This window comes from Capricornis sumatraensis, chromosome 20, assembly GCF_032405125.1.
Source record: "Capricornis sumatraensis isolate serow.1 chromosome 20, serow.2, whole genome shotgun sequence".
NCBI classification, from domain to species: domain Eukaryota; kingdom Metazoa; phylum Chordata; class Mammalia; order Artiodactyla; family Bovidae; genus Capricornis; species Capricornis sumatraensis.
Genome location: NC_091088.1, coordinates 27,416,601 through 27,443,607, shown reverse-complemented (window position 1 = coordinate 27,443,607; position 27,007 = coordinate 27,416,601). Strand labels below are relative to the sequence as shown.

At 35.2% G+C, this 27,007-nt stretch overlaps 1 protein-coding gene across 2 annotated transcripts in view; it reads right to left on the bottom strand.

Annotated features, from left to right (window-relative positions):
• The window catches only part of CHD9 (chromodomain helicase DNA binding protein 9), a 128,845-nt gene extending 102,897 nt beyond the window's left edge, over positions 1 to 25,948 (bottom strand). For both annotated transcript variants that reach the window (XM_068992604.1, XM_068992605.1), the window contains exon 1: positions 24,494 to 25,948. In XM_068992604.1, coding sequence (XP_068848705.1) covers positions 24,494 to 25,948 — 1,455 coding nt within the window. The remainder of the gene's footprint in view (positions 1 to 24,493) is intronic.
• Between the last annotated feature and the right edge of the window lie 1,059 nt (positions 25,949 to 27,007).

The following is a 27,007-nucleotide window of genomic DNA, read 5'->3' as shown; positions in this document are numbered from 1 at the left end:
ATTAATTCTTAATTAGCCTCCCTCTTAGATCATACTCAAAAATGCTGATGAAAAAAATCTTAAAAGGCCAAATCTATAAATGGGTATTCTTGTGAGCATGCGTGCACATGCACACACACACATATACAAACACTACCACCTACTTAAAATAAAAAGGCAGGGAGAGAAAAAGTATGTTCAACAGTTCATGTGAAAAATACCAGGAAATTTTAGCTCACTGTAAACTAAATGATATGGTATAATGAGCTTGCCAAAAAAGTAAATGCAATCTTAGACTGCACAAACAGGAAAGAAGTATAATGAACAAGGGAGGTGATAATTATAGTATACTCTAGTCTCACCAAAAGAAATGTATTCTGTTTGGAGTTTAAGAGGAACACAGACTAGATCACTCATTTAAGACATATTATTTGAGTACATACTACCTACCAGACATGCTGTTTAAATACCAGGAATAAAACAGTAAGCAATATAAAGCCCCTGATCTAATGGAGCTAACATTTTAGAGAAGGAGATAGCAAATAGGGGAAAAAAAATCAGGTAAGGGTAACGGCTATGCCAAGAATGAAAACAGGATGATGGGATTAAAAGTGATGGGTGACTATTTTAAAATGGACTCAAGGAAAGTCTAACTGAGGAGACCACTTATACTGAAATCTGAATGAAAAGAAAGAATTAGCAATGCAAAGATCTGAGGAAAGATGAATCAAATTATTCTAAGCAGCTTTGAAAAATTAGCAACAAAGCACAAAACCCAACATTCTGATTTTTATCTTTTAAAAATCCAAGTTTCCCTATTGGATAACATTTTGCACCAACTATACTATCCTTTCCAGTCTGTACTTCTGGAGACCACTCCATGCAAGAGAACCTCAATTCTTCTTCAGATCTTATCTGTTCAGGTCCTACAGTTTTAAGCTGGTTCCTTCTAATAATTAGCCATCACTATTCTCAATGGTCTGATTTTCAGAGTCAGGATTTTTAACTATGAACTAAAATCTCATTACAACCCATCAGTTCAGGGGCTAGCCATTAACATTCTTTATAAATGTAGTGGACTAGTGTTTTCAGAAACACTGGTTACAGCTTAACACACACACACGCCCCTACATATATACATTGATAAACATTAAAAAACACACCTATGCTGGGTCACAGTAAAAAATTTTGAAATACACAGTTCTAAGAGGTTAATGAACGTTTCAATTTTATTTCATAGGGGTTCAACGCAGACTCTTCACTTAGGGTTGGAGGGCTTTGAGTCACCTGGTATTAGTCTACCTGGAGGATGGGATCAACCACATTGGGCAATTAGTTAATCAATCAAATAGAGAAACAGTTATAGCTATTTAATGGATGTAATAAAAATAAAAACTCTGACCCTGAAGCTCATGTGAGCATCGCTGATTAACAATATCCAATGCATACTGCCACACATCCAACAAAGGTGGGACCACCAAAGAGAGCGCTTTGTTTGAAACCCTCTGAAGCTGCCTATGCATCCCTTCTTTCACCAAGTTTTAACCCATGACCACAGTCCATGTGGTCACAAAGAGTCAGACAAGACTGACACACACATACACACACACAACCTATAACCTCCCCTGTAATAAACTGTAACCATAAGTATAACAGTTCTTCAGCGAGTTCTGCTAGCCTATTATTTAAACTAAGGGTGGTTCTGGGAACCTCCAGAATGTGTAGATGGTGTCAGAAGTAAAGGCAGGGGCTTTCTTGGCGGCTCAGTGGTAAAGAATCCGCCTGCCAATGAAGGAGACTCAGGTTTGATCCCTGATCTGGGAATATCCCACATGCTGCAGAGCAACTAAGCCCACGCACCACAACTATTGAGCCTGTGCCTAGAGCCCAGGAGCCGTAAGTACTGAGCGCACACGCCCCAAAGACTGAAGAGCGAGCATCCTAGAGCCCATGCGCTTCATCAAGCCACCGCACTGAGGAAGGCCATGCACTACAACTACAGAGGAGGCCCTGCTCTCCACAACCAGAGAAAAGCAGTAATGACAGCACAACAGTAACAACCCAGCAAAACCAAAAATTAAAAAGAAATAAACTATTTTTTTTTTTTAATTAGAAGAAAAAATGAAGGCAGTCTCGGGACTATGTTAGCTTTGCAGTTTATTTAACTCATGAGTAATACTCTTAAATGAAAACAAAAGTTTGATGAGAAAAATGAAGAGATCTTGATCTGACAACTATCTTCAAATGTTAACCTACTGCAAAGATTTTCAAGTTTTTCTAAGATGTGTAAAACTAACAATGATTCCATTCTATTAAAGGCCTATCTATATGAAACCTGGACTGAGAAGACTGTTTCCTTAAATATTCCTATGCAAATCTTAAAATTAAAAAATTTGTACATAAGAAAATATCAATATGCCAAGAAACTCAGTAAAGAATACAGTAGATTTAGCTGTTTTTACAATTACATATAAATCTGCAATTATCTCAAGATAAAAATGTTTAATTAAAGAGGATAACTTAGGCTTTCCTAAGAGCTCAGAGACAGTCTCCTTCTGGCCTTGAAGAAACAAGCTGCTGAGTCCTACAGCTGCAAGGAAATGAATTCTGCCAACAATCCCGTGAGCCTAGAAGAGGGTGTGAGTCTTCTATGAGATCACAGCCCCAGTGGACTCACTGGATACAGTCTTATAAGACCCTAAGCAGAGACACCAGCTAAGCTGTGCCTGGACATCTGACCCAAGGAAACTGTGAGATAATAAATGGACGCTGCTTTAAATTACTAAATATGTGGTTGATCTGGCACTAAATTCACATACCCTACAACTGAACAATTTTACTCCTGGGTACACACTCCACATAAATACACAGAGAGTTCAATAACAGGCAAAACTAATCTATGAACGTGTAAGTCAAAATAGTGATTACCTTTAGGATGAGGGCAAGCAAGACTAGTAGGAGGCCTAAGGAGATTTTTAGGATTTTGATAATGTTCAATTTATTGATCTGGATTGGTGAAGCAGATGATGATGAGTCTCTGAAAATTTACCAAACTATTTACTTATAATTTGTGTACTTTTCTGTATGTTACACAACAACAAATTAAAAGGCTACAACTCTGAAAGTGCCTACTATTTAATCTTACTATCATTAATCTAAGTAAATAACACCCAGATATTTAAGAAAAAACCATCTGTTCTAATCCACTGATGTCTTGACACTAAAAACAAATTATTTTTCTTTACTCTGTTAGCACGGTATTTAGTGTTTTTTATCCAAATAAATAGTAAAAAGTAAAAAGGAAATATTAGATATCTCCTCCAATACCAGGAGAAATCTATAAGATACTGAAAGACATCTAAGAGTTTACTTCAACCAATGTAATTAGTGATGGGGGAAGGCAAAGAAATTTTTTAAAACCTACAATCAAAATGTGAAGGTTTTAAACAGAAATAGGAGAAGGCAATGGCACCCTACTCCAGTACTCTTGCTTGGAAAACCCCATGGACAGAGAAGCCTGGCTGGCTGCAGTCCATGGGGTCGCTGAGTTGGACACAACTGAGCAACTTTACTTTCACTTTTCACCCTCATGCGTTGGAGAAGGAAACGGCAACCTACTCCAGTGTTCTTGCCTGGAGAATCCCAGGGACAGGGGAGCCTGATGGGCTGCCGTCTATGGGGTTGCACAGAGTTGGACACGACTGAAGCGACTTAGCAGTAGCAGCAGAATATTTTAAGTCTATAGTCATTTTAGATTGTTAGCATTTCTGAATAACATGATCATCTTCTTTTTCCAGTTATTATCTCCAATTTCCAAATACTGAAATACTTTTTTTTTTTAAGTTATATCAATAACTTTGAATTTACTGTTCTAGTTGTTTGGAGTGTCCTTTCTCTAAAAGGTAGCCAAGCAAACATCTTATTCAAAATTCAGTGTAGATATCAATCATTTTTACAACATGTAATTTTACTGCTATGTTTGCCAAAGCATATTGTAGTTATTTAGAAGTCAAGGTCATATTTGATTTATACCTCTAAAACCTAGCCAGTTTTGGTACAGTTGCATCATCTATGCAATGAGGATAATCACAGTATCTATAGCTATGACAAACCTATACAGTATATTAAAAAGCAAAAACATCACTTTGCTGACAAAGGTCCATATATAGTCAAAGCTATCATGTACCAGTGTGAGAGGTGAACCATAAAGAAGGCTGAGAGCCAAAGAATTAACGCTTTCGAACTGTGGTGTTAGAGAAGACTCTTGACAGTCCTGTGAACTACAAGAAGATCCAACCAGTCAATCCTAAAGGAAATAAATCCGAATATTCATGGGAAGGACTGATGCCAAAGCTGAAGCTCCAATACAGTGGCCACCTGATGCAAAGAGCTGACTCATTGGAAAAGACCCTGTTGGTGGAAAAGACTGACAGCAGGAGAAGGGGATGACAGAGAATGAGATGGTTGGATGGCATCACCGATTCAGTGGACATGAGCTTGAGCAAACTCCAGGAGATGGTGAAGGACAGGGAAGCCTGGCGTGCTGCAACCATGAAGTCACAAAGAGTCAGACACAGCTGAGCGACTGAACAACACAATGCCCATGTATCCAGAAAGATTTTACAGATGAGCCTGTTTGCAGGGCAGGAATAGACACACCGATGTAGAGAACAGACATGTGGAAATGGGGGGAAAGGGTGGGCGAGACAAATATTGGGACAGGAGGACTGACATATAAACACGACTGCGTAAAATAGACCGCTGGTGGGAACCTCTGTACAGCACAGCAAGCTCAGCTTGGTGCTCTGTGGTGACCGAGATGGGTGGGATGGGGCGGTGGGAAGTGGGTTCAAGAGAGAGTGGATATGCATATACATATACCTGCTTTACCTGATAGTAAAGCAATTATACTGCAATTCTTTAAAAAATAAGAAAAAAACATTCATTTCTATTTTTTCATCTTTTCAACCTTAAGAGAGATTTCAAATAAATAAGGCAAATATGAATATATATTTAATCTCATTTCATGAAGATTAGCTTATTTTCTCTATGTTAAAAATAGTGTGTAATTAACCATTAACAATAAAAAGAAAATAGTGACTGGAGTTAGGCAATCTTGGGTTTAAAACTTCTTTGTGTTACATATCAGCCATGTAACTTTGGGCAAGTTTGTTAATCTTTCCAAACTATAGTGCCCTCATCCATAAAATGTATATAATACTGGCACCAGCTAAAGATTGTGTCCAGTAGTAAAACAAGCTAATTCATGCAGTGTATAGTGTGATAATTGGCTATAATATTTTTTGAGTGCCTATTTCTTAAGCTCTTTACAAATATTATCCTATTTAATCTTACATGTATCAGTCACTAAAAGAGATAGCTACAGAACTAAAAGTGTTTGTATATATGATTTGTGGTTCAATTGTTTTGTCTTTTTAAGGAAAAGGAAACATTTACTTTTAATGAATGAGTGATACAGTAGTGAGAGATTTGGGAAGTTATGGTGTCACGTACAAGGCTTTGAGTGCCAGGCTAAGTGAAGACGTTGGGCAGAAAAAATTATGATAAAAGCTATACCAGATTAACCTAGCACAAAAGTGGAACAAAGCAGAGGCAGTAATTTAGGGGAGGTACATCTAAGTTTTCAGCCCTCACTGCCCATCTGTAAAGAGGTCTACATTCAAATGAAAACTCTTAAACTAGATTTAAGAAGGTATGTATTTGGGGAGTATCTTCTACAAAGTGATACAAGAAGGCTTGGGATACCATAAAATAAAAGAAGTAGAAAATATAGAGTGAGAAGCTAAGAGAGCTTTAGACAGAATCTTGGAGAATCTGGATCAGTGTACAGGAGAAAAAAGAACCACCAAGAAACTGGAGAAAGAATAATCAGCCTAAGACTTTGTAGTGAAACAGATCCATAGAATCCATATGGATTCCTAAATTCAGATCTCTGAATCCACAGAAACAGATCCCAGAAAAAGTGATGAGCCTCAGAAATGCAGATGACACCATCCTTACAGCAGGAAGTGAAGAGGAACTAAAAAGTCTCTTGATAAAAGTGAAAGAGGAGGGTGAAAAAGTTGGCTTAAAGCTTAACATTCAGAAAATAAAGATCATGGCATCTGGTCCCATCACTTCATGGGAAATAGATGGGGAAATAGTGGAAACAGTGTCAGATTTTATTTTGGGGGGCTCCAAAATCACTGGAGATGGTGACTGCAGCCATGAAATTAAAAGATGCTTACTCCCTGTAAGGAAAGTTATGACCAACCTAGATAGCATATTCAAAAGCAGAGACATTACTTTGCCGACTAAGGTCCGTCTAGTCAAGCCTATGGTTTTTCCAGGGGTCATGTATGGATGAAAGAGTTGGTCTGTGAAAAAAGCTGAGTGCCGAAGAATTGATGCTTTTGAACTGTGGTGCTGGAGAAGACTCTTGATTGAGAGTCCCTTTTACTGCAAGGAGATCCAACCAGTCCATTCTGAAGGAGACCAGCCCTGGGATTTCTTTGGCAGAGATGATGCTAAAGCTGAAACTCCAGTACTTTGGCCACCTCATGCAAACAGTTGACTCATTGGAAAAGACCCTGATGCTGGGAGGGATTGGGGGCAGGAGGGGAAGGGAACGACAGAGGATGAGATGGTTGGATGGCATCACTGACTTGATGGACATGTCTGAGTGAACTCCGGGAGCTGGTGATGGACAGGGAGGCCTGGCATGCTGCAATTCATGGGGTCACAAAGAGTTGGACACGACTGTGCGACTGAACTGAACTGAACAGTGTCAAAAACTGAGTAGCTATGAGAAGTAATTGGTATAACCCTTACTCTACATTTCAAGAAGTCTAGATGGTTTATTCTCACCAGAAGTACTGTCATCTATATTTTTGCCTTACTATATCACTAAAACAGTTTTATAATCTCTCATTCTTCTCTTCCCTTAAAAGAAATCTAAGAGATTGCAGTAACTCACTTGTTTTCCTCAAATTATGTAAATCCCTTTCCTTCATCCCAATTTTAGCCAACGTTTTCTCTGAAGGAAAAAGTAAATTTAGAAGGCACATTAAAACAAAGGGGAAAGTAATTAATTTTTAAAATGTCAGAGAGAATTCATAGCTACTTACAGATGACTGTTCCTCAAAGAACATCCTGGCAACAAGAAAATCTATAAAATTTGTATGTCAGGATAATTTAAATTGGTATGCCAGGATTAGTTAAAAAAAAATTTAATGACAAAGCAATGAAGACTTGGATATATTTTTAATTCTAAAGCCATGACCAAAACTAAACAGTTCAAACATTTCAGTGGTATATTTAAGTAAAAATGATTTTAAAAATTCAGTAGTAAACTCCAAAGTCCACAAAAATTGGTGTCAATTAAAAAAAAAATTCAGCAGTGTATCCTAACAGTTGAAGAAACTTGAATATGAATAACATTTTAAATGAAATGTGAAATTACTACTGACTATCTTCGGTGACCAACCTAGACAGCATATTAAAAAGTAGAGACATCACTTTGCCAACAAAGGTCCGTCTAGTCAAAGCTATGGTTTTTCCAGTAGTCATAATATGGATGTAAGAGTTGGACTGTAAAGAAAGCTGAGCGCCAAAAAATTGATGTTTTTGAACTGTGGTGTTGGAGAAGACTCTCCATAGACTCTTGAGTCTGTTGGACTGCAAGGAGATCCAACCAGTCCATCCTAAAGGAAATCAGCCATGAATATTCATTGGATGGACTGATGCCAAAGCTGAAACTCCAATACTTTGGCCACCTGATGCAAAGATCTGACTCATTGGAAAAGACCCTGATGCTGGGAAAGATTAAAGGCAGAAGGAGAAGGGGACGACAGGGGATGAGATGGTTGGATGGCATCACCGACTCGATGCACATGAGTTTGAGTATGCTCCAGGAGTTAGTGATGGAAGGGAAGCCTGGCGTGCTGCAGTCCATAGGATTGTGAAGAGTTGGACACGACTAAGTGACTGAACTAACTGATCTTCGGTGTGATAATGGTTGTATTTAAAAACCTATCTCTCATTCTTTAGGAGATTTTAACATGAAGTATTGAGAGGTAAAGTGTTGTGAGGACTGGAATTTACTTTCAAATCATACCACCCCAAACAATAAAATCTATGTACTTATCTATAAATAGAGAAAAAAAAAGGCAAAATATTAATACCTACTGAAATGAAAGAACATTTATTTACTATTTTTATTTATTTACTTCATTTTATTTGTTTTTGGATACTGAATATTTTTCATTAGAAAATAACTTGTCCTAATCCACTACCATACTAACAATTCATTGACTGCAACACATATGTATTAATAGGACAATTTCACTTTAATCCCAAGAATACTGACAGCTTTGTTTTTAAGAAAATTTTAAAACTATACAGTCTACAAACTCTTAATTCACAAATCAACTATACTTGAATTGACAGATACAAAGCCCAAGGTATGGCTAATGATAAAGATTTCCTTAAAGAGAAAATCTTTCTCTTGGTCTTAGACAAGCTAACTACCTACATCCCTCACTAACTTACCAGCTCTCACCAACAAACGTCACACGTCTGTGTCATTGCTTGTAAGGAAAACATCTTTCTTTACATCAGGCAAGAGGAGTCCCTCTTCTTTGAGCTGCACAGTTTAGAGGGTTTGATTCCTGTCTCACACCCCTCCTCAAGGCCAAAACAATGTACTACTTTCTTCCCTCTTCTAGAACATGCTCCAGGTATATAGGAATTCCCTGCCTAAAACAGTTTCACACTCACTTGCAGAGCTCACCTGGGTCTATTCCCTAGGTTTGTTCTCTCAAGGAAGTCCTTGTTTGGCAAGGAACGCTTTGTATGGCAAGGGTAGAGAGATGGGAAGAGTGAAGGAGAGCCTGGATATGCAGGCTGAAAAGTCCACATTGTGTTCGCGAGGCCACCTGAAATACAAGATAGCGACAGGAGTGGCAAGAGAAGTAGAATGATCCATTTCTGCCATATTCTGGGGTGGAACTCCACAGGGCCCAAGGATTCTATTTTCAAACAAATGCTTCTATTTCTCAAAGAAGAACAGAACATATTCAACAATTTATTGACTTCACAACTTCAAATATTTTGACATACAATTTAAGAGCTTACATTTGTACTCCTTCCCTGGGACTCACAAATTTTAGGGGCAAGCCAGCATAAAAATGAGTTAAGAAATAGTTACATAAGAAAGTAGAGGAGTGTAAAAAAATGTTATGTAAGAAAAAGAACAATAAAAGGAAACAGAATCAGATTTTAGATTATGCCACTAAAAAGTTATGCAGACTGTATATTTGGGCTTCAGTTTCTATAACTATAAAATTTTTAAAAGCTGATTAATAATTAAAGGTCTTTCTAGGTATAATATTTTTTGAAAATCCTTGAAGCAAGGAATCATTATCAAATAATAAGCTGACTTTACAATTTACAGGGCACTTTCAAATTTACTGTCACATTTATTAATAAAAAATGTTAGAAAAAATATACAGCCACATACTACAGATGCGAAAGGTTGCCTAAGATGACTATGACAGTAGATAACAGGGCTAGGCCTCCAGCCCAGGCCTCGTCACTACAAAGTCAGTGCTACCCCTACTCTATCAGAGAGACTAACGTGCAAAACCAGCCTGCAAAATATTTATACTCTGACAATGGGACTGAGAAATGCATGAGAGAGACCAAGAACAGAAAAACTAACTTATCTTCTTCATAAATAGCTCATTTGTCTGGTGACAAAAATTCATGAATTAAACTTTCTAGGAATTACGGCTAAATTCAGTAAGAGATATAACCACATGAGTAATATTAAGAAAGTGCTGAAAGAGTAAGATACAAAGGAACAGAGTCAAGCCAAAAAAGAAAAGAAAGAAAGTAAAAAACAGCAGTTTTACAAGATAAAATACAACACTTTGGAAATCAGATTATTTGATTTAAAAAAAAAAAAAGTACTATTCCCTGCAGTACTATAATATCTAAGATGCTTGTGAATTTAACCTGGAATTATATAAGATTATTTTATAATAATTATTATGTAAATAATTATTAAAACAACTAAGCAAACTACTGCATTATGTATTACAAAATCAAGAATTATTTACCTTTTCTCTCTCTTTTTTTGGAGGGGTGGTGAGCGAGACTTGTTCCCCAACCAGGGATGGAACTCAGGCCCTTGGCAAGGACAGCACAGAACCCTGACCACTGGACTTCCAGGGGATTCCCTCTATCTTTTCTCACTACCTAGTTTTCTCAAACCTGTATTTGTCTTTGCTCTGTGACTTATAAACTGTGATACCTTGAGTTTTAGTTTTTTTTTTACTTACAAATTAAGGTGCCATAATGAAGAGTAGAATAAAATGTGATGACATATAAAAATGTATCCAACACTATCTGTATGACCCTGAACAAGCTATATAATTATTCTGAACTTCAAGTCAGTATCTGTAAAAAGAGTAAATGATAAGATCTACCTCAGAGTTGTTCTGACAATTAAATGAAAAAAAATATGTAAAGACATGATCTTTTAAGTATAACTGCTCAATGTTTATTGGCTACTTGTATTTTTATTATTATTCATAACTGTATAAATTATCAAAGGAAAGTCTGTACATTTACCTTGATATTCTAGGAATCTAATTATACACACATACACAATAATTTACCTACAAAGATACTCGTTATACTACACAAGGCAAACTGGATACATAAATCATACTACTTCTATATTATAAATTACTATACAGTCATTAAATGGTGTTTTAAGTCCTCCAATTAAAGCCAAGATGGAATAATAGGAACTGGATTTATCCTCACACTTAACCGAAAAACCAAACGCAATATATGCAGCTATCATTTCTAGATGGTGGACATCAGGCAACTCTTGGCAGTAACCTCTGAGAGAGGGGGAACAATAAGCCAAGGCTGACTATTAGCCTGCTTTAAGCCGCAGAACAGGGAGATCAGGGAGTCAGGTGGAATCTCACAGCCTGAGTTGGGGAGACAGAGCTGAAAGTTCAGCTACCTACTAGTTCAGCTAAAGTTCAAAGCGACTAGTTTGCAGGGGAACATTCTGCAGCAGAGAGAGAACTTCACAGGGAGAGACCTCTGGAGATCTTCAGAAGGTATCATCCCAAGACTTTAGATGAGTACTGATCAATACTACCAGTCTGTGAAGTTCCCCAAGGCCCAAAACAATCCACCTGAAAGGAACTGAGCTCTCACACTAAGGCCAGGGATGGTCCACCTTCCCATCAGCCAGAGTGGAAACTTTTCTATTTCACAAGGCATTGGAAAGAGAATTCACAATGCTATTATTGTGTCAGTTGTGGGGGAAAATTAGTTCTAAAGACTGTCCATCCAAACAAAGCTTGAAAACAGATCTTATAAAGATAAACCAATTTTCAAGTAGCTTAACTCTATCCCAGAACAAAACTCAAGAGTATTTATAGAAATGCAAAACTTTCCTAGCACTAAACGGTAAAATTCACAATGTCTGGCATCCATTCAAAAATTATCAGGCATGCACAGTGGCAGGAAAATACAACCTACACTAAGGAAAGAAATCAATCAATAGAAGCAGGCTCAGAAATGGCACAGATAATAAATAAAGTAGACAAGGAAAAGTAACATAGTTAGTATAATTATATTTCAAATGTTCAGTAAATTAGAGGAAAGATTAAGCCTGCTAAGTATAGACATGGAAGACACAAAATGAGTGAAAATGAGATTTAAAAAATACATTGGCTGGAATTAACAGATTACACAACAAAAGAAAAGAGTAGTGAATACAAATTAATAAAAACTATCCAAACACAAAACAACAAAAATAAAATTCAAAATTAAAAACAAGGAAAAGCTAAAGAAAATACATACACACATATACACACATGAGTGAGCTGTGGTACAACTTCAAGCAGCCTAATATACCTATATTTGAGAACAAAAACAAAAAAAATTTCAAAGAAAAATGTTCATGCTTGACAGAAAACTATAAGAACAGATCTAAAAAGCTCAACAAAACTCATGCATAAGAAACATGAAGACAATCACACCAAGTATCAGAATCAAACTGCTTAAAAATAATAAAAGAGAAGAAGATTTATAAAAATTAGCAGAGAACAAACATATGTTACACACAGAGGAACAAAGATAATTACAGAAGTCTTCACATCAGAAAGCAAGGCAAAAACGAAGATAGCAGAGCAACATATTTCAAGGATAAAAAGAAAAACCACTGTCAACCTAGAAGTCTATATCCAGCAAAAATGTCTTTCAAAAACAAAGAGGAAATAGAACTTTTTAGACATCAAAAAATTAAAAGAATTCATGACTATCAGACCTGCACTACAAGAAATGTTAAATGAAGTCTTTCAAGCAGGAAAAAATGGTATCAGATGGAAACTTAGCATCTACAGGAAGAAATGAAGAATACTGGAAATGGTATACATTTAATTAAATGTAAAATATATTTTTTCTTATTTATAAAATTGTATTCAAAGATAAATGACTGCCTAAAGGAATATTAGTAGAAATTTAGTGTGGAGTTTATAACTTACATAGACAACAACAAAAGTACAAAGGCCAGGATGGTGGGAAATGGAAGTACTCTATGGTATCAGTCATATGTATTCATATTGAAGAGGTATATTATAACTGAAGGTAAACTGTGATAAGTCAAAGATGTATACCATTAATCTTAAAGCAACCACTAAAATAATAAAAAAAAGTACTACACAGTAGCTCACCAAAGGCTTACTTTACATGCCAGATGTCACTTTGTCACCTCTCAGGTCTAAATCTACACTTCACTGTCGGCACTACAATAAAGGAACTTGTACACATTTTTCTCTGCCAGTGGCACAATGTTAAGTTTGCTAGCAGGGGGCACTGGAATGCAACTGGAAGATGATGGGGTCTCAAATCCTACTTCCAGTGTGTTGTCTTCAACAGGCTACAGAAGAATGCAGGAGCCAGATGGACAAAGAAATCATCCCATGTTTAACTTCCCAGGACACCTTTTTAGGCAGTTTCACGGGAAGTTTTGAGTCATAAAAACGGTAGATGGGCATTGTCTCTGCATCTCCCTCAGTACCTCTAACAGTAGATTCCCAATCGTTGTTGTTCAGTCGCTCAGTCATGTCGGACTCTTTGCAGCCCCATGGACTGCAGCACACCAGGCTTCCCTGTCCTTCACCAAGTCCCGGAGCTTGCTCAAACTCATGTCCATCGAGTCGGTGATGCCATCCAACGATCTCATCCTCTGTTGACCCCTTCTCCTCCTGCCTTCAATCATTCCCACCACTAGGGTCTTTTCCACTGAGTCATTTCTTAACATCAGGTGGCCAAAGTATTGGATCTTCAGCATCAGTCCTTCCAACGAATATTCACAACCGATTTCCTTTGGGATTGACTGGTTTGATCTTCTTGCAGTCCAAGAGACTCTCAAGAGTCTTCTCCAACACAATTCAAAAGCATCAATTCTTCGGCGCTCAGCCTTCTTTATGGTCCAACTCTCATATCTGTACATGATTACTGGAAAAACCATAGCTTTGACTATACATAGGACCTTCGCTGGCAAAGTAACGTCTCTGCTTTTTAATATGCTATCTAGGTTTGTCATAGTTTTTCTTCCAAGCACAAAGTATCTTTTAATTTCATGCTTGCAGTCACCATCTGCAGTGATTCTGGAGCCCAAGAAAATAAAGTCTGTCACTGTTTTCACTTCCCCAGCTATTTGTCATGAAGTGACAGGACCAGATGCCATGATCTTCATTTTTTGAATGCTGAGTTTTAAGCCAGATTTTTCACTCTCCTCCATCACCTTTATCAAGAGGCTCTTTAGTTTCTTGTCACTTTCTGCCATTAGGGTGGTGTCATCTGCATATCTGAGGTTACTGATATTTCTCCTGGCAATCTTGATTCCAGTTTGAACTTCATTCAGCCTGGGATTTTGCATGATGTACTCTGCACAGAATTTAAATAAGCAGGGTGACTGTACACAGCCTTAATGTACTTCTTTCCCAATCTGGAACCAGTTCACTGTTCCACGTCCAGTTCTAAATGTTGCTTCTTGACCTGCATATGGGTATCTCAGGAGCCAAGTAAGGTGGTCTGGTATTCCCATCTCTAAGAATTTTCCACAGTTTGTTGTGATCCACACAGTGAAAGGCTTTAGCATAGTCAATAGAGCAGAAGAAGACGTTTTTCTGGAATTCCCTTGCTTTCTGTATGATCCAACAGATATTGGTAGTTTGATCTCTGTTTCCTCTACCTTTTCTAAATCCAGCAGGTACATCTGGAAGTTCTCAATTCAAGTAGTGTTGAAGCCTAGCTTGAAGGATTTGAGCATTACATCGCTAACATGTGAAGTGAGTGCAGTTCTGCAGCAGTTTGAACATTCTTTGGCATTGTCCTTCTTTGGGACTGGAATGAAAACTTTTTCAGTCCTGTGGCCACTGCTAAGTTTTCCAAATTTGCTGGCATATTGAGTGCCACACTTAAACAGCATAATCTTTTAGGATTTTAAATAGCTCAGCTGGAATTCCATCACCTCCACTAACTTTGTTCATATGACAGGTGTCCAAAATATACTTTACTGAATTCATAAACAAATGAATGTCTTATAAACAAAGCTGTCTTAGAACTACATTAGTGCTTAGCATATAGTATGCTCTCAAAAATTTCTATCAACCTTATTAAAAAAAACTCAAACCCCTCTGTTCAACATGAGTTTAACCTAAATCAAATACCAAGCAAGGACTACATCTTATTTCATACATAACATAACACCACATGAAATAATAGATGGTGACAAAGTACTTATGAAAATGAATCAAAAATTTCTGGATCACAAGGTTCTAACACAAAAACCCAAATAAGAAATTACAAATAGTACTCATATCCATTACATTACATAGTATAAGCAAAGCAAACGAGCTCCTTAAAGAAATGGCTGATTCCAGCTCTGAGACAAAGCAATTAAATACACCTTCTTACACCAGAAAGTGGAAGTACTTAGAGACTAAAGAGGACACATTAGAAGGGCACAGGGTTGGCTTGCAAAGACGCCCACTGGCAAAATATTCAAAAAGAATAATAAGGGTAATAGACTATAACATAGTCAGTGTTTTTTAATCTATGGATCCAACTCTTTATAGCCAAATCCCACTTACTAATTAAAAAGGAGTGAAGGTAATTTTAGAAAGAAACTAAGTGTAGTAGCTCGGTCGTGTCTGACTCTTTGCGACCCCATGGACATCAGGCTCCTCCGTCCATGGGATTTTCTAGGCAAGAGTTCTGGAGTGGGTTGCCATTTCCTACTCCAGGGAATCTTCCTGACCCAGGCATCAAGCCCAGGTCTTCCGCATTATAGACAGACGCTTTACCATCTGAGCCACCAGGGAAGTCCGAAGGTAATTTTACTAGGTGATAAAACTTAGCATCACCAATAATGAGACAAACTCCTAATATGACCTAATATGACCCAAGAGAACTACATCTATGTGGCACCCTCACCAAGAAATGTTTAATTTGAAGTATGAAGAAACAATTAGATAAATACAGACAGGGTCTAGACTTTTTAAAAAAATGATGACACTGGAAAAGAACAACAAAAAGGCATGAAAACCCCTGTATTAGGATAAAGAATATTAACGAGACATAACTAAATGCAATGCCTGATCTTTGATTGGATCCTGTATTTTAAAATAAACATCTTTAAAAATTACTAGGATAATTAAAAGATATCTGAATTTTGGTCATATGATATTGTTATTGATGATGTTTTATTACATAGTAAAAGTAACTTTTATTTAAAATGAAAACAGAGCGAGAAGACAAATGAGGCAAGCAAAAAACTAATGAGTCTATGTGAATGGGACATGGATGTCCACTCTCGTGTCCTTTCAACTCCTAAGTTAGGAAAAGTAAATATTACTATAAACAGTTTAAAAAACTCATAATATTCATATTTCTAATATTGCTTAAGTTGACTGACAGTCATCTTTATTCTTGTAATATAACAAAAATACAGATTTGCAGGGGTAGCCTTAGAGGTCTCTTTGTATTTGTAATGTCAGTACCCAGCACAGTACCTGATATACAAACAGCAGGTGCTCAATGAATATATTTGTTGTTTATGCTCTTATGAGTTGATGTGGTAGAAAACACAATGAATTTAAAGATTTTAGGTGGGAGGGGGGTTCAGGATTGGGAACACGTGTACATCTGTGGCGGATTCATGCTGAAGTATGGCAAAACCAATACAATATTGTAAAGTAAAAAAATAATAATAATAATAAATAAATAAAGATTTTAGATAGATTACTTTCCCTCTTGATACCGCAAGTACTTAATATGTAAACTCTGAGAAATAATACCAACTTATATATACCTCAGGTTATTACTAAAAAATTCAAACAATGTAAGTAAACCACTTAAAATATTATGCAAATGTTTTATTATTTCTATTTCAAATTACATTCAATGTTTATTTACCATGTTATTTTTTAAAAATTACTTCTGAAAGTCTTACTTTCATTTGAGATATTTAGAGGGAAAAAATCCTAGGAAATTTATCTACAATGTAATCTTTTAAGTATAATGTATCTCTCAGTAACTAGTTATGTCTCTTTTGACAAAAAAGTAGTGCTAAAAGTTGAATCACATAGTTTTAAAATAAAAAAAACAGTTTTGTAACATAATAGTTTGTAATAAAATTAAACAGATTAGAAGCTCAAAAGGAAAGGGCCTGCTTTCTTGACTCTGCCATTCACAAGAGCAGTTGGATATTATATGTACATACATTATAACACGGATATAAATGCATACAAGGATCAAGTAGGTACAAAATGACAAAATGTCACGTAACAAAGAGCTAATCTTAGAAACTTAGAGGTATACCTTCTTTAAATCAGATGGATCAAGGAAATGAATTGTTTATAATTATCACTCATTCAAAATCACTTAGTTGGAGAGCTGAAGAGTGCTAGAAACCTCTGTCAACTGAATCACAACTGAAAAGAGAACACCTCTGAAATTACAATACAGACCGATGGGAAAGTATGACTTAATTTTCAGTTTGAGTTGTTCAAAGGCAAAGGACCATATCTGGTTCATTTTTGCAACCTCAGTGCCCAGCACAACCTCTTATACCTGGTAGATACCTAATAAATACCGAACAAACAGATGCAGCAAAAACGCAACATGTCCAAAACACAGATGTTACACAAAATTCAGTCATTCACACATATACAGTTTATATCTACATTTGACAGATACAGTAAGTGTCCATTTTTTAACACTAGAAGTATGGTTAAAAACTTAAAATACATTGAAAGATATACATACAAAAAAAAAAATCCCAAAAACAAAACTGAGCAACTCAAAAAATATCAATACTTATAAAACATTAATTTTAAGTGCCTGGCCATTCTCATTTCTGATCACGCTTAAATACTATAGTGTTTATAAGAAGGAATGCTAGCCAGCTGTATGACAGAAAGCAAAATGACCTGTTTTTGCTTTTTTTCACCCTATTAGGATAGGGTGAAATATTATCTAGCTCTAAAATTCTATAATTCTAGGAAATGTTCAACATAAACTCTTCAGGTACACAAGTGTACATTAATCTAGCAGAAAACTGCTTAAAGGTTGGTTCTTAGCCCTTATTACCTCATAACTTTAAATGCAATATAATCCATAAAAATATTGAATCACTATGTTGTATACCTGAAATGAATATAATATTGCAAATACTATAAAACTTCAATACAAAAAAGACTACCCTGCTTTCATAATTTGTAAGGTATTACTTGCATAATAAATGTGCAAGTTATTATCTGCATAGTTGACTATAGTAAATTACCAGATTTTATTTAACTGAAAACTATAGTCTAAGCTTCCTATGTGCTTGCTTACCATCTCCTTCCATGAATTATTCGTAGCATATTGCATTAAAATATTTCTGTTGTTTAAAATCATTTCAGTCCAACTATCCAAATAAAGAAACCTGATCACTCGTATTTAAATATTCCAAAGTATTCATATTATCATAACAGGAATAAAGTTTGATGGTTAAGTAGCCCCTAACCTATTTTTTTCAATTTCAGACATTAATAAGGATAAATGACTGAGAAGTTCTAAGGTATCTGGGAGTGCACCTCAATAAAATTAAGCTATACCTGTCTGTAACTTATATGATCAACTGCACTTCCATTTAAAAAAAAATAGCAAGAAAGAGTAAAACACAGAAGCAAAAAAACTGAATACAATAAAACTCTGTTAGACCTACTTTGAAGTTTGGCTTGAATCTCATGTTCTTCACACACTGCACAAATCCACAAATTTCTCACCAACTGCTGCCTCTTCCCCACCCCTGGAATTCACTTCCTGTTCACCTCTCACCCTTAAGTATGCAAGTCAGAAGTCAACAGCCTTAAAGCTACAACCAGAATGTCATTACTCAGTGCACAACTCAATTCCTCTAATACAATATAGTACACAGTTTAATAATTAAGATATTTCAGAAGTAGCTAATATTACACAAATTTCCAGTCCAAACAGAACATTTTAATCTAGAAGATTTGACAGAAATGTCAAAACGAAAAAAAACAAGTCCACTTTATCTGAAAAAACAAAACCCAACTGAACAGGAAATTCCTTCACAGAATTCTATTTTGTGTATTAGCTTAGACAACTAAGAATTTTGCAACTTCTTATAAGCAATAGCATACTAAGTATATAAAGACGCAAATAAATTTTGATAAGTAGAGGGATGTTACTTTATAAGAATTTAAATTATTCAATAAAACAATCTAAATACTACTTAGGCCATTTTTCCCCCTTATTTTTGTCTGGGACATAAATGGAATGACAAATTTTAAAATTATTCATTATATGTTGGCTTTTTGATGTAGGAAAAGTTACCACTATTAAAAAAACCCAAAACCAAAAATAACTAGCAAAGACCTCAGGATCCTCTGAACTCAATGGGTATGAGCAAAGTATAGCAAATTCCTTGCTTTAGATTTACATTCAGTTTTAGGAAGTTTTCCACTTTGTTTTTTAATAGTAATTTCATTTACAGGAAAAATTAGTTGTGCTTCTAAGATTACTTTCAAATATCTAAAATTCTTACTTAAGTGAGGGTGATTCCTGGAGGTGTAACAATAATTATCACAAATTTGAACATATAAGACCTCCCTATAAAACTTTAAGAGTTTTTTCATCTTTTCTTAACTGATCATTCTACCACCATTACCATCACTCTTGGGGTGGGGGTTGGGAGAAAGCCATATAAAAGGTTTTGAAGCTTAATAGAACACACTTCCACTGTCTGGAAAATTTACCCATCTGTGATAAATAATTCCCAGGTATTCCTGGATAGCAGAGAAGTTGTCACATGTCTTTACCCTTCTTCATTATTTACAACTGCCACTCAGGAGCTAAACAGGCAATATAAATAATACATCTCACAAAGAAACTCAAAATTACAACCACAGAATAGCTGAAAAGAACCTACCAATTTAGTCCATTTTCCACCTCCTGGCTTTCAGTGAAAGTGTTTTACTTCAAACTTCTTTACACTAATCTACTTTTCTGTGACTTCCACTTGGTAGATGCAATTCCAGCCTCTAAAGTCCTTCAAATATTTGAAGGTAATTATGAGGTTTACCTTTAGGGCATTTGTTATTATCATCTTAAACACAATCTTATTTTTTAAAAAGTCAAAACACTTTTGGAAGCAACAGCTATTTCACTTTACTTTTGTTCTTTATTTTGGGGTTGTCTTTCCCTCTGATAATGAATAAACCGTCAATATAGTCAGAATATACGAGATGAATGGTCTTCACTTAAAGACTCTAAAGCAAGTTTTTATCTCATCGGTAAGGTATATTTCTGAAGGGGTTGGGGGAGGGGCAGGGTGAGAAGGGAGGAATTACTTTAGCATATTATTGTTAAACATCACACTGCATTAATATACTCCGAAATAAAGTGAAAGTAGTTAAGACCATATATAACGGAGCTAAATCTGATTTGAATCTAGTCAGGTGTGACTTTGGGTATATTAATTAACTTTTCTGTATCTCAGTTTTTGCAAATGGAAACTGAAGGAGTTAACTAACTCCAAACAAAAGGACTGCTGTGAAGGATCAATGTGTTAATAACATATATTAACTATTTAGAACAGTGTTGGCACAAACATAATGCTCTATCACAGGGCATAGTCTAATTTTTGCTTACTATCACATACCTACTTCAAATTGAACTATTACAGTAATAAACACAACAAAAATATAAAATATTTTAATTACCTTAACTCAGATTTTCCAGATCTCAATAACAACTTTACTTTTATATCGCATTTTAGCAACCTTGGGCTTTCCAGGCGCTAGTGGTAAAGAACCGGCTGGCCAATGAAGGCAGCAGACATAAGAGACACAGCTGCGATCCCTGGGTCAGGAAGAACCCCCTGGAGAAGGGAATGGCAACTCACTTCAGTATTTTTGCCTGGAGAATCCCATGGATAAGGGAGCCTGGCGGGCTACAGTCCATGGGGTTGCAAAGTTGGACACAACTGAAGTGACTTAGCACTCAGCACCCTTAGCAAACTCAAGATGGCAAACTTTTAGCCATTCAAAATCATTTTCAGAAAAATATTTTATGACATGAAAAAATGCCTGCAACATATTAATTTGTTGCAAAATGTAACAATAATTTGTTACAAAAATACTAATTACAAAAAAGCAATTTGCCAAAGAGTATAAACTCTATGATCCCAACTTTGTTCTTAAAAATGCAAAAATACATAGGGAAGAGACAGACAGCAGATTTCACTGGAAACTTACAGAATGTCAATAATGGTATCTTCTTGTAGTGATATTACAAGTAATTCATTTTTCATCTGTTTTCTATGTTGTTCAATTTTTAAATAATAATTATATATTAAATTTTTTTGTCAGAAAAGAAGCCCAATATTTTCTTATTTATGTATTTGGCTGCACTGTGTAGCCTGTGGGATCTTAGTTCCTCAATCAGAGATGAACTCAGGCCCTTGGCAGTGAAAAGTGCAGTCTGGACCACTGGGGAATTCCCCCAAATCCAGTATTTTAAAATGTGCCTTACACAGGCTGTTCAAATCTTTCCTTAAGGTTTTTTTGAAGCTTATAAAAAAGGCAGGTTTCCCTACCTTCAGGGAAAACTAAAAAAAAAAAAATTCAAGGTAGTAAATAAAGTTATAAATTCATCAGGATACAAAAGCCAACAAGGAATTATGTACAATTATATACATCCTAAAATTCTATTTCCTATGCTGACAGCTATTTTAGCTATCCCACATATCTTTCACTGCTATAGAACATTTACAATAAATTTAATTTACAAACTTTGAAAGATCACACAGTGCTCCATATAGTGTTCCCACTTAACAAATAATCAGACAAAAATGAAAGATTCTGTGTCACTAAAGAGCAGTATTTATCATAAAAAAGCAAGGAAAAATTTATGGTATTACTCAATATTCCTTTGCTCTAACAACCAGAGATGAAAATAAGTTAGTATTTTCTCTATTATGTTTTGTATTTACATTTAGAAATGCTTCCTGTAGCACCTCACTTTTCTTTTCTCTTTTTTAAATGGTAAAATTCTAGAGTCAATTATATAAGAAATTTTCTCAGCAATATTCAGTTTTTAGTGACTGACACAGATTCCAAGATTTTGAAATTGTATCCACAAATACTCCACCTCAATTGGGGAATAAGAAAACAGAAGGCTTACAGATACTCTTTACATACTTAATATTCCCAGTGAAGCTTTCTAAAGTTATAGAGTGCCACCCATGAGTTTTCCAATGATAGATTAATGAATATCTTGTTTTGGCTATAACAGTATGTGTCCTTTTAAAATTCTAATAAACCAAAAATTATGCCATTTTCTTAGTTTTATCTGTTAACTTCTATATACATAATTAACAATGCTAATTTAGTCCGAAATGAAATTATTGCATTTAAGCGAGAGACTTAAAAAAAACCCTAAGAAAAAATTTCTTTTCATAGAACTTGGGGAAAACTGTAATAATACAACATTTTGGCTATGTAGTAACCATAATCATTCAGAAAATGCCAAACAATTCTGATAAAAGACTTATATATGCCCTGCCAAAATTTATCATCAATTATACATACTGAATAGTTTAATTTCACATATTGGGATATCTGACATAATTCTATACATATAAAATCTATATCCAATCCCTATTAACCATATTATAATCTATCTTCTCTACCAATCCATGTCTTCTCTCCACCCCCACAATCAGAAAGTCACAACTCTAAGCCTTAACACAAAGAAATAATAGGAAACTTGAGAACAGACTTTCAGTAAATCAGATAAGTATTCAAAAACATTTGCCCTTTATCAGTTTTTAAACATGTAACAAAAAGAATAAGAAGTTAGCAAAATGAAACAAACACTGAAACAAGAAGATGAGTAGGTTTAAATAAAGCCTTATGAATGTATCAGTGTAGATAAGATGATTTATTAAAGGCTGATGGATTGGTGTGAAAAAAATTTCTCTCAGATAGCATTAAGGTTGAGTATTAGTATTAGATTTAGTATTAGTACTGGGGACTATTTTAGATTTTTATAATTATTCTCCATTCATTTCAGATCTACAGAAGAGAGTTTTCTTTTTAAAGTCAGTAGAACATGTTTAGGAAAATATGAATTAAAAAAATCCTTAGAAAAATAAAATTAAGGAAATAAGTTAATAAATTTCAGATTTAATAACTTCAATTATATGCTGGACAAATTAATTAGTCAAACTAGTCAGAAATATACATAAAAAGTGAATAGATGATCCTGGGTTTGATCAGTAGTTTTTCCCCAAGGTCCAAGATGCCTGACCCTCTTCCAGTAGAGGGAGCAAAATCATAATATTATATTCAGGCAACAAAAAGATGGGGAGAAAGAGAATCTCTAAGTTGCTTTTAAATATCTTAAATCTATTTAGATAATTCAAAAGCTGTACTAAAATCATCATGACCCACAAAGTAAAAGATAAAGATTTTATCCTTTTCAGACACTTCAAAGTTTTGAAATAAAAAAATGGTCCGTAAATACTTAATTTCAAGAACCATGCTATATTTCATTGTCTACCAAATCTCACAGGTAAGCAAGGTATTAAAGCAATTTTATAAATCTTTAACAGCAAACTTTCAGAAAACTGATAAAATACTACATTAAATACACCAAAAGAATTTTAAAGTAATACATTCATATGACAAAAACTATAAAAAAGCAAAGGCAAGAAAAGCAATTGTGCTACCCTAAAACAATCTATTTCCTTTCAGTATTTTTCATAAGTATATTTCCAAACTGCTATGAAAAAAGTATAATTATAAAAACATTTGTTAAGTGCTTATTATATGCTAAGCATGTATTATATGCCAGGCACAGTTTTAAGCACTTTACATAATATAACTCGCTTCATTCTTATCAAAGCCCTATTATTATCCCATATTTAAAGATGAAGCAAATGAGTGCACCGAAATTATTAACACTTAATAAGCAACATGAGCCTAGTTCTAACCCAAGTAGTGTGGTACCAGAGCCTGTACTCTTAACCACCTTACTGGGATCTTAATTTTGAATTATGCTTTTCCACCATTATTAACATATTATCAGTCTTCAAAGTCTTTTTAATGCCTACAGTAGTTCATCCAATATAGATATGATAATAAATTGTGTTGTTTCCAATTTTCCCTTTTAGATACAGCAAGAGAAATATCTTTGGGTATATTACTTTTGCCATATTTGGGTTATAATAAAGTTTTTATACTTAAATATGCCATGTGCCACCAAATTGCTTTCCAAAATATCTATCAATTACAAAGCTATGTGAATTCCAATTTCACCATAAATTTGCCAATATTAAACATCAAATTAAAAAAATTTTTCTGATAAAAATGAAACCACACTGCAACTGAATTATTACTAAAGTTGCATATCATTCTGAATGTCAAGTTTACTGACTTCTTTTCTGAATTTCAGCTTTTACATTTTATTTAATTATCAACTAATGAGGTCTCATCAATTATCAAATTATTTTTATAGGAATATTAACTCTATGTCCATTATATTGGCAATAAAACATTCCCAATCTATTGTTTTCCTTTTAATTATGGTTATTTTTTGGTTTTGATAATAAATCTTTCTGTCAAAGGCAATCATAACTGAAAGTTACAAAAGATGTCTTAATATCTTATAAAAGATATATATTTTTAAAAAATCTAAATAATAGAAGTTTATTGCTTTGAGTAAATCAATGAAGGACTTTCAAATATAAGACTACTGAAACAATATAAATCTACGTCAAAATAGGCACATTCACCTGAGAGAATTATTGAGTTTGAGAAATTCTGAGTATGTCTCATGTGAAATAAACTCAGTGAGTAAAACCCCCACGCTACCCCAAACCAAAATAAGAGTTACATACCTGTCGCTGTAAACACAGGCGATTTCTATCATGTAAATGCTGATGATTAGAAAGTGATGAATGCCAACTCCGAGCCTGATTGTGCAACTGAGTTTGAACCATATCAGAAGGCCGAGTTACAAGATGTGAAGTAAACTGCCGATCAAGGTCATGATCTAAAACATGACTTGAATTATCTTGCCCAAATGCTGACTCATCAAACTGGGGAAGGAGACCTTCTTGAAGGAGGTCTTCTGGGTCAAGTCCTGTGAATGGCTCAGTTTGAGATTCCACTTGATGAAGTAAATTCTCTTCCAAAGATGAAAAGCCATTAGTTTCTACATGATCACTGAAATGGCCCATTTGAGTTCCTGAGTCAACAGGATCCGGGAAGTTCATGTGCACAGGAGATAATTTTGAATTGTAATTACCCTGAGGATGTGATGAATGCAACATTTGGAAGTTATTTGAATTCAGAGATGTATTAGGATTTAGCATATGCTGAGTCGATTCTTGCTTGATTCCCCTATGAGGTGAAAAGGAATTACTCCCAGTAAAATCAGATAATGTCTGATTTGTATGATTAGGTGCAAGAACTGCAGAGGGTTGAAGAAGACTATTTGGTGACACATGATTACTGGAAAAGGAATAATGTGAAGAAAACTGCTGTGAATTACTGACAGAACAAGAAGTCATATTTGGAGAAGGTCCATTAAAATTACCTTCTTGGTGACTGGTACACTTGAGGAAGTGTACTGAAGGGTTTGATGTTTGGGAAAATTGCTGCATCGAAAGGGACTGTTGTGAAGTAGATGCATTGTTCATTTGTGGTGGATGGTTAACACTGACTCTGTGTGGACCAGAAACATTAACATCCATAAAAGTTTTAGACTGACTAAGAGAATTTTGCCCTGGGTTCAGATTATTTCTGTTTTGTTGTGAGCGTAGCGAAGCGCACTGTGTTTGTTGTTCATTGGCCTGAAATAAGGCAAAGTCATGGTGTGCCACAAAGCTTTTAGTTTGATGCATAGAGTGAGAATGTCCTGGTTGGTGAAAAGGAGACCCATTTTGATTTGAAATGCTAGTAGCTGTCTGATGGCCCCACATAGGACTGCCATCTGCTACATCTGGAAACAAACCATTGGGTTGGTTCTGGGGGTGGATTGGAGAACAATTAAACTGAGAGTGTGGCGATAACACATGTTCAGCTGGGCTACCAAAAGACTGATTAACTTGGTGAAATTTCATTGAATCAAACTGATTTAACTGTTCATAATCAGTCATCTTCTGATGTGTTGGAGTACCTTGAACATGATTCAGTGAGTCTATGTGCAAAGGTTCAAATTCTGCACCCAAGTTCAATTCATCAACTAGTGAAACAGGTCCTGGTTGTACAAATGCATCATCTGGCAAACCTTCTAAGGTCTCACCAAACAGATTGGCATCATCAAAAAAGTCCATCATGGGATCTGTCATCTTGAAAACTTCAATAATAATCTGGGCTGTTCACTCCAAATGGAGTACATTCAGTTTCTCTGTAGTAGATATTACTGGATCATTTCCAAAGGTCATCAACTAATCCGCAACAGGTCAATGTTCATTATTGCTCTGGATAATGACATGTCATGAAGTGTCAGAATCCTAGGAAATAAGAACAAAAGCAAAGTTTAATAATGAATATTCATTAAAAAGTTTTACAAACAAAGTTTATATATGATTTAAAAAACATACAATCTCACTGTATAGTATGTTTCGGTAGAGTAATTCATTGCAAATAGCTCAGTGATATTCCCTACAAGGAAAAACTTGCTGCTACAGGGGACATGACTATGTATATATATGCATTTAAAAGTAATAACATATTACTTCAGTTGAAGTTCACATATTATAATGACAGAATGTAAAGCAAACTTGACAATGGAATGTCAGACTCTCCCATACCATGAAATGGCCATTACTCCCCAACAGCTCTAGCATGTACAACATATTTATGTATCACACTTGAAAGTTATGTTGTGCTAAGATAACCAACAACAGATCCTCTCAGATTAGCAAGTATGTTGTGATCTTTTGCTCTACACCTCTTGAGCAGATAAAGCTACTGTTTTATAGGGTACACATGAAATTACAGCAAGAAGAGCAATTGTATGAAGTCATGATAAGCTGGCCCTAAATGAGATAAAAGTTAGCCATCTGGTCAGCTGATAGACAACACAGACATGTGGTATGTTGGAGATGCTGTATCATATTGCTACCATGATTCTCTTGTTCAGCTACCATGGAAGATCAGCCTCCTGAGAGCCAAGTGATACAGACATCCATGTAGCTAAACCAAGCACCTTTTTGTTAACAGCTATATTCATTACTCTACCCCTAAGTCTCCCATCATTAAATCATTTGGAATATACCTATTGCTTATTATATTTACTAAACTGTGCAAAATAAAATGTACTGATAATCAAGCTGAAGCAAAAACAAACAGTAGCTTAAGCTAAGCAATAAATTAGTCTTATGATAATCGCAAGAGAAAAATAT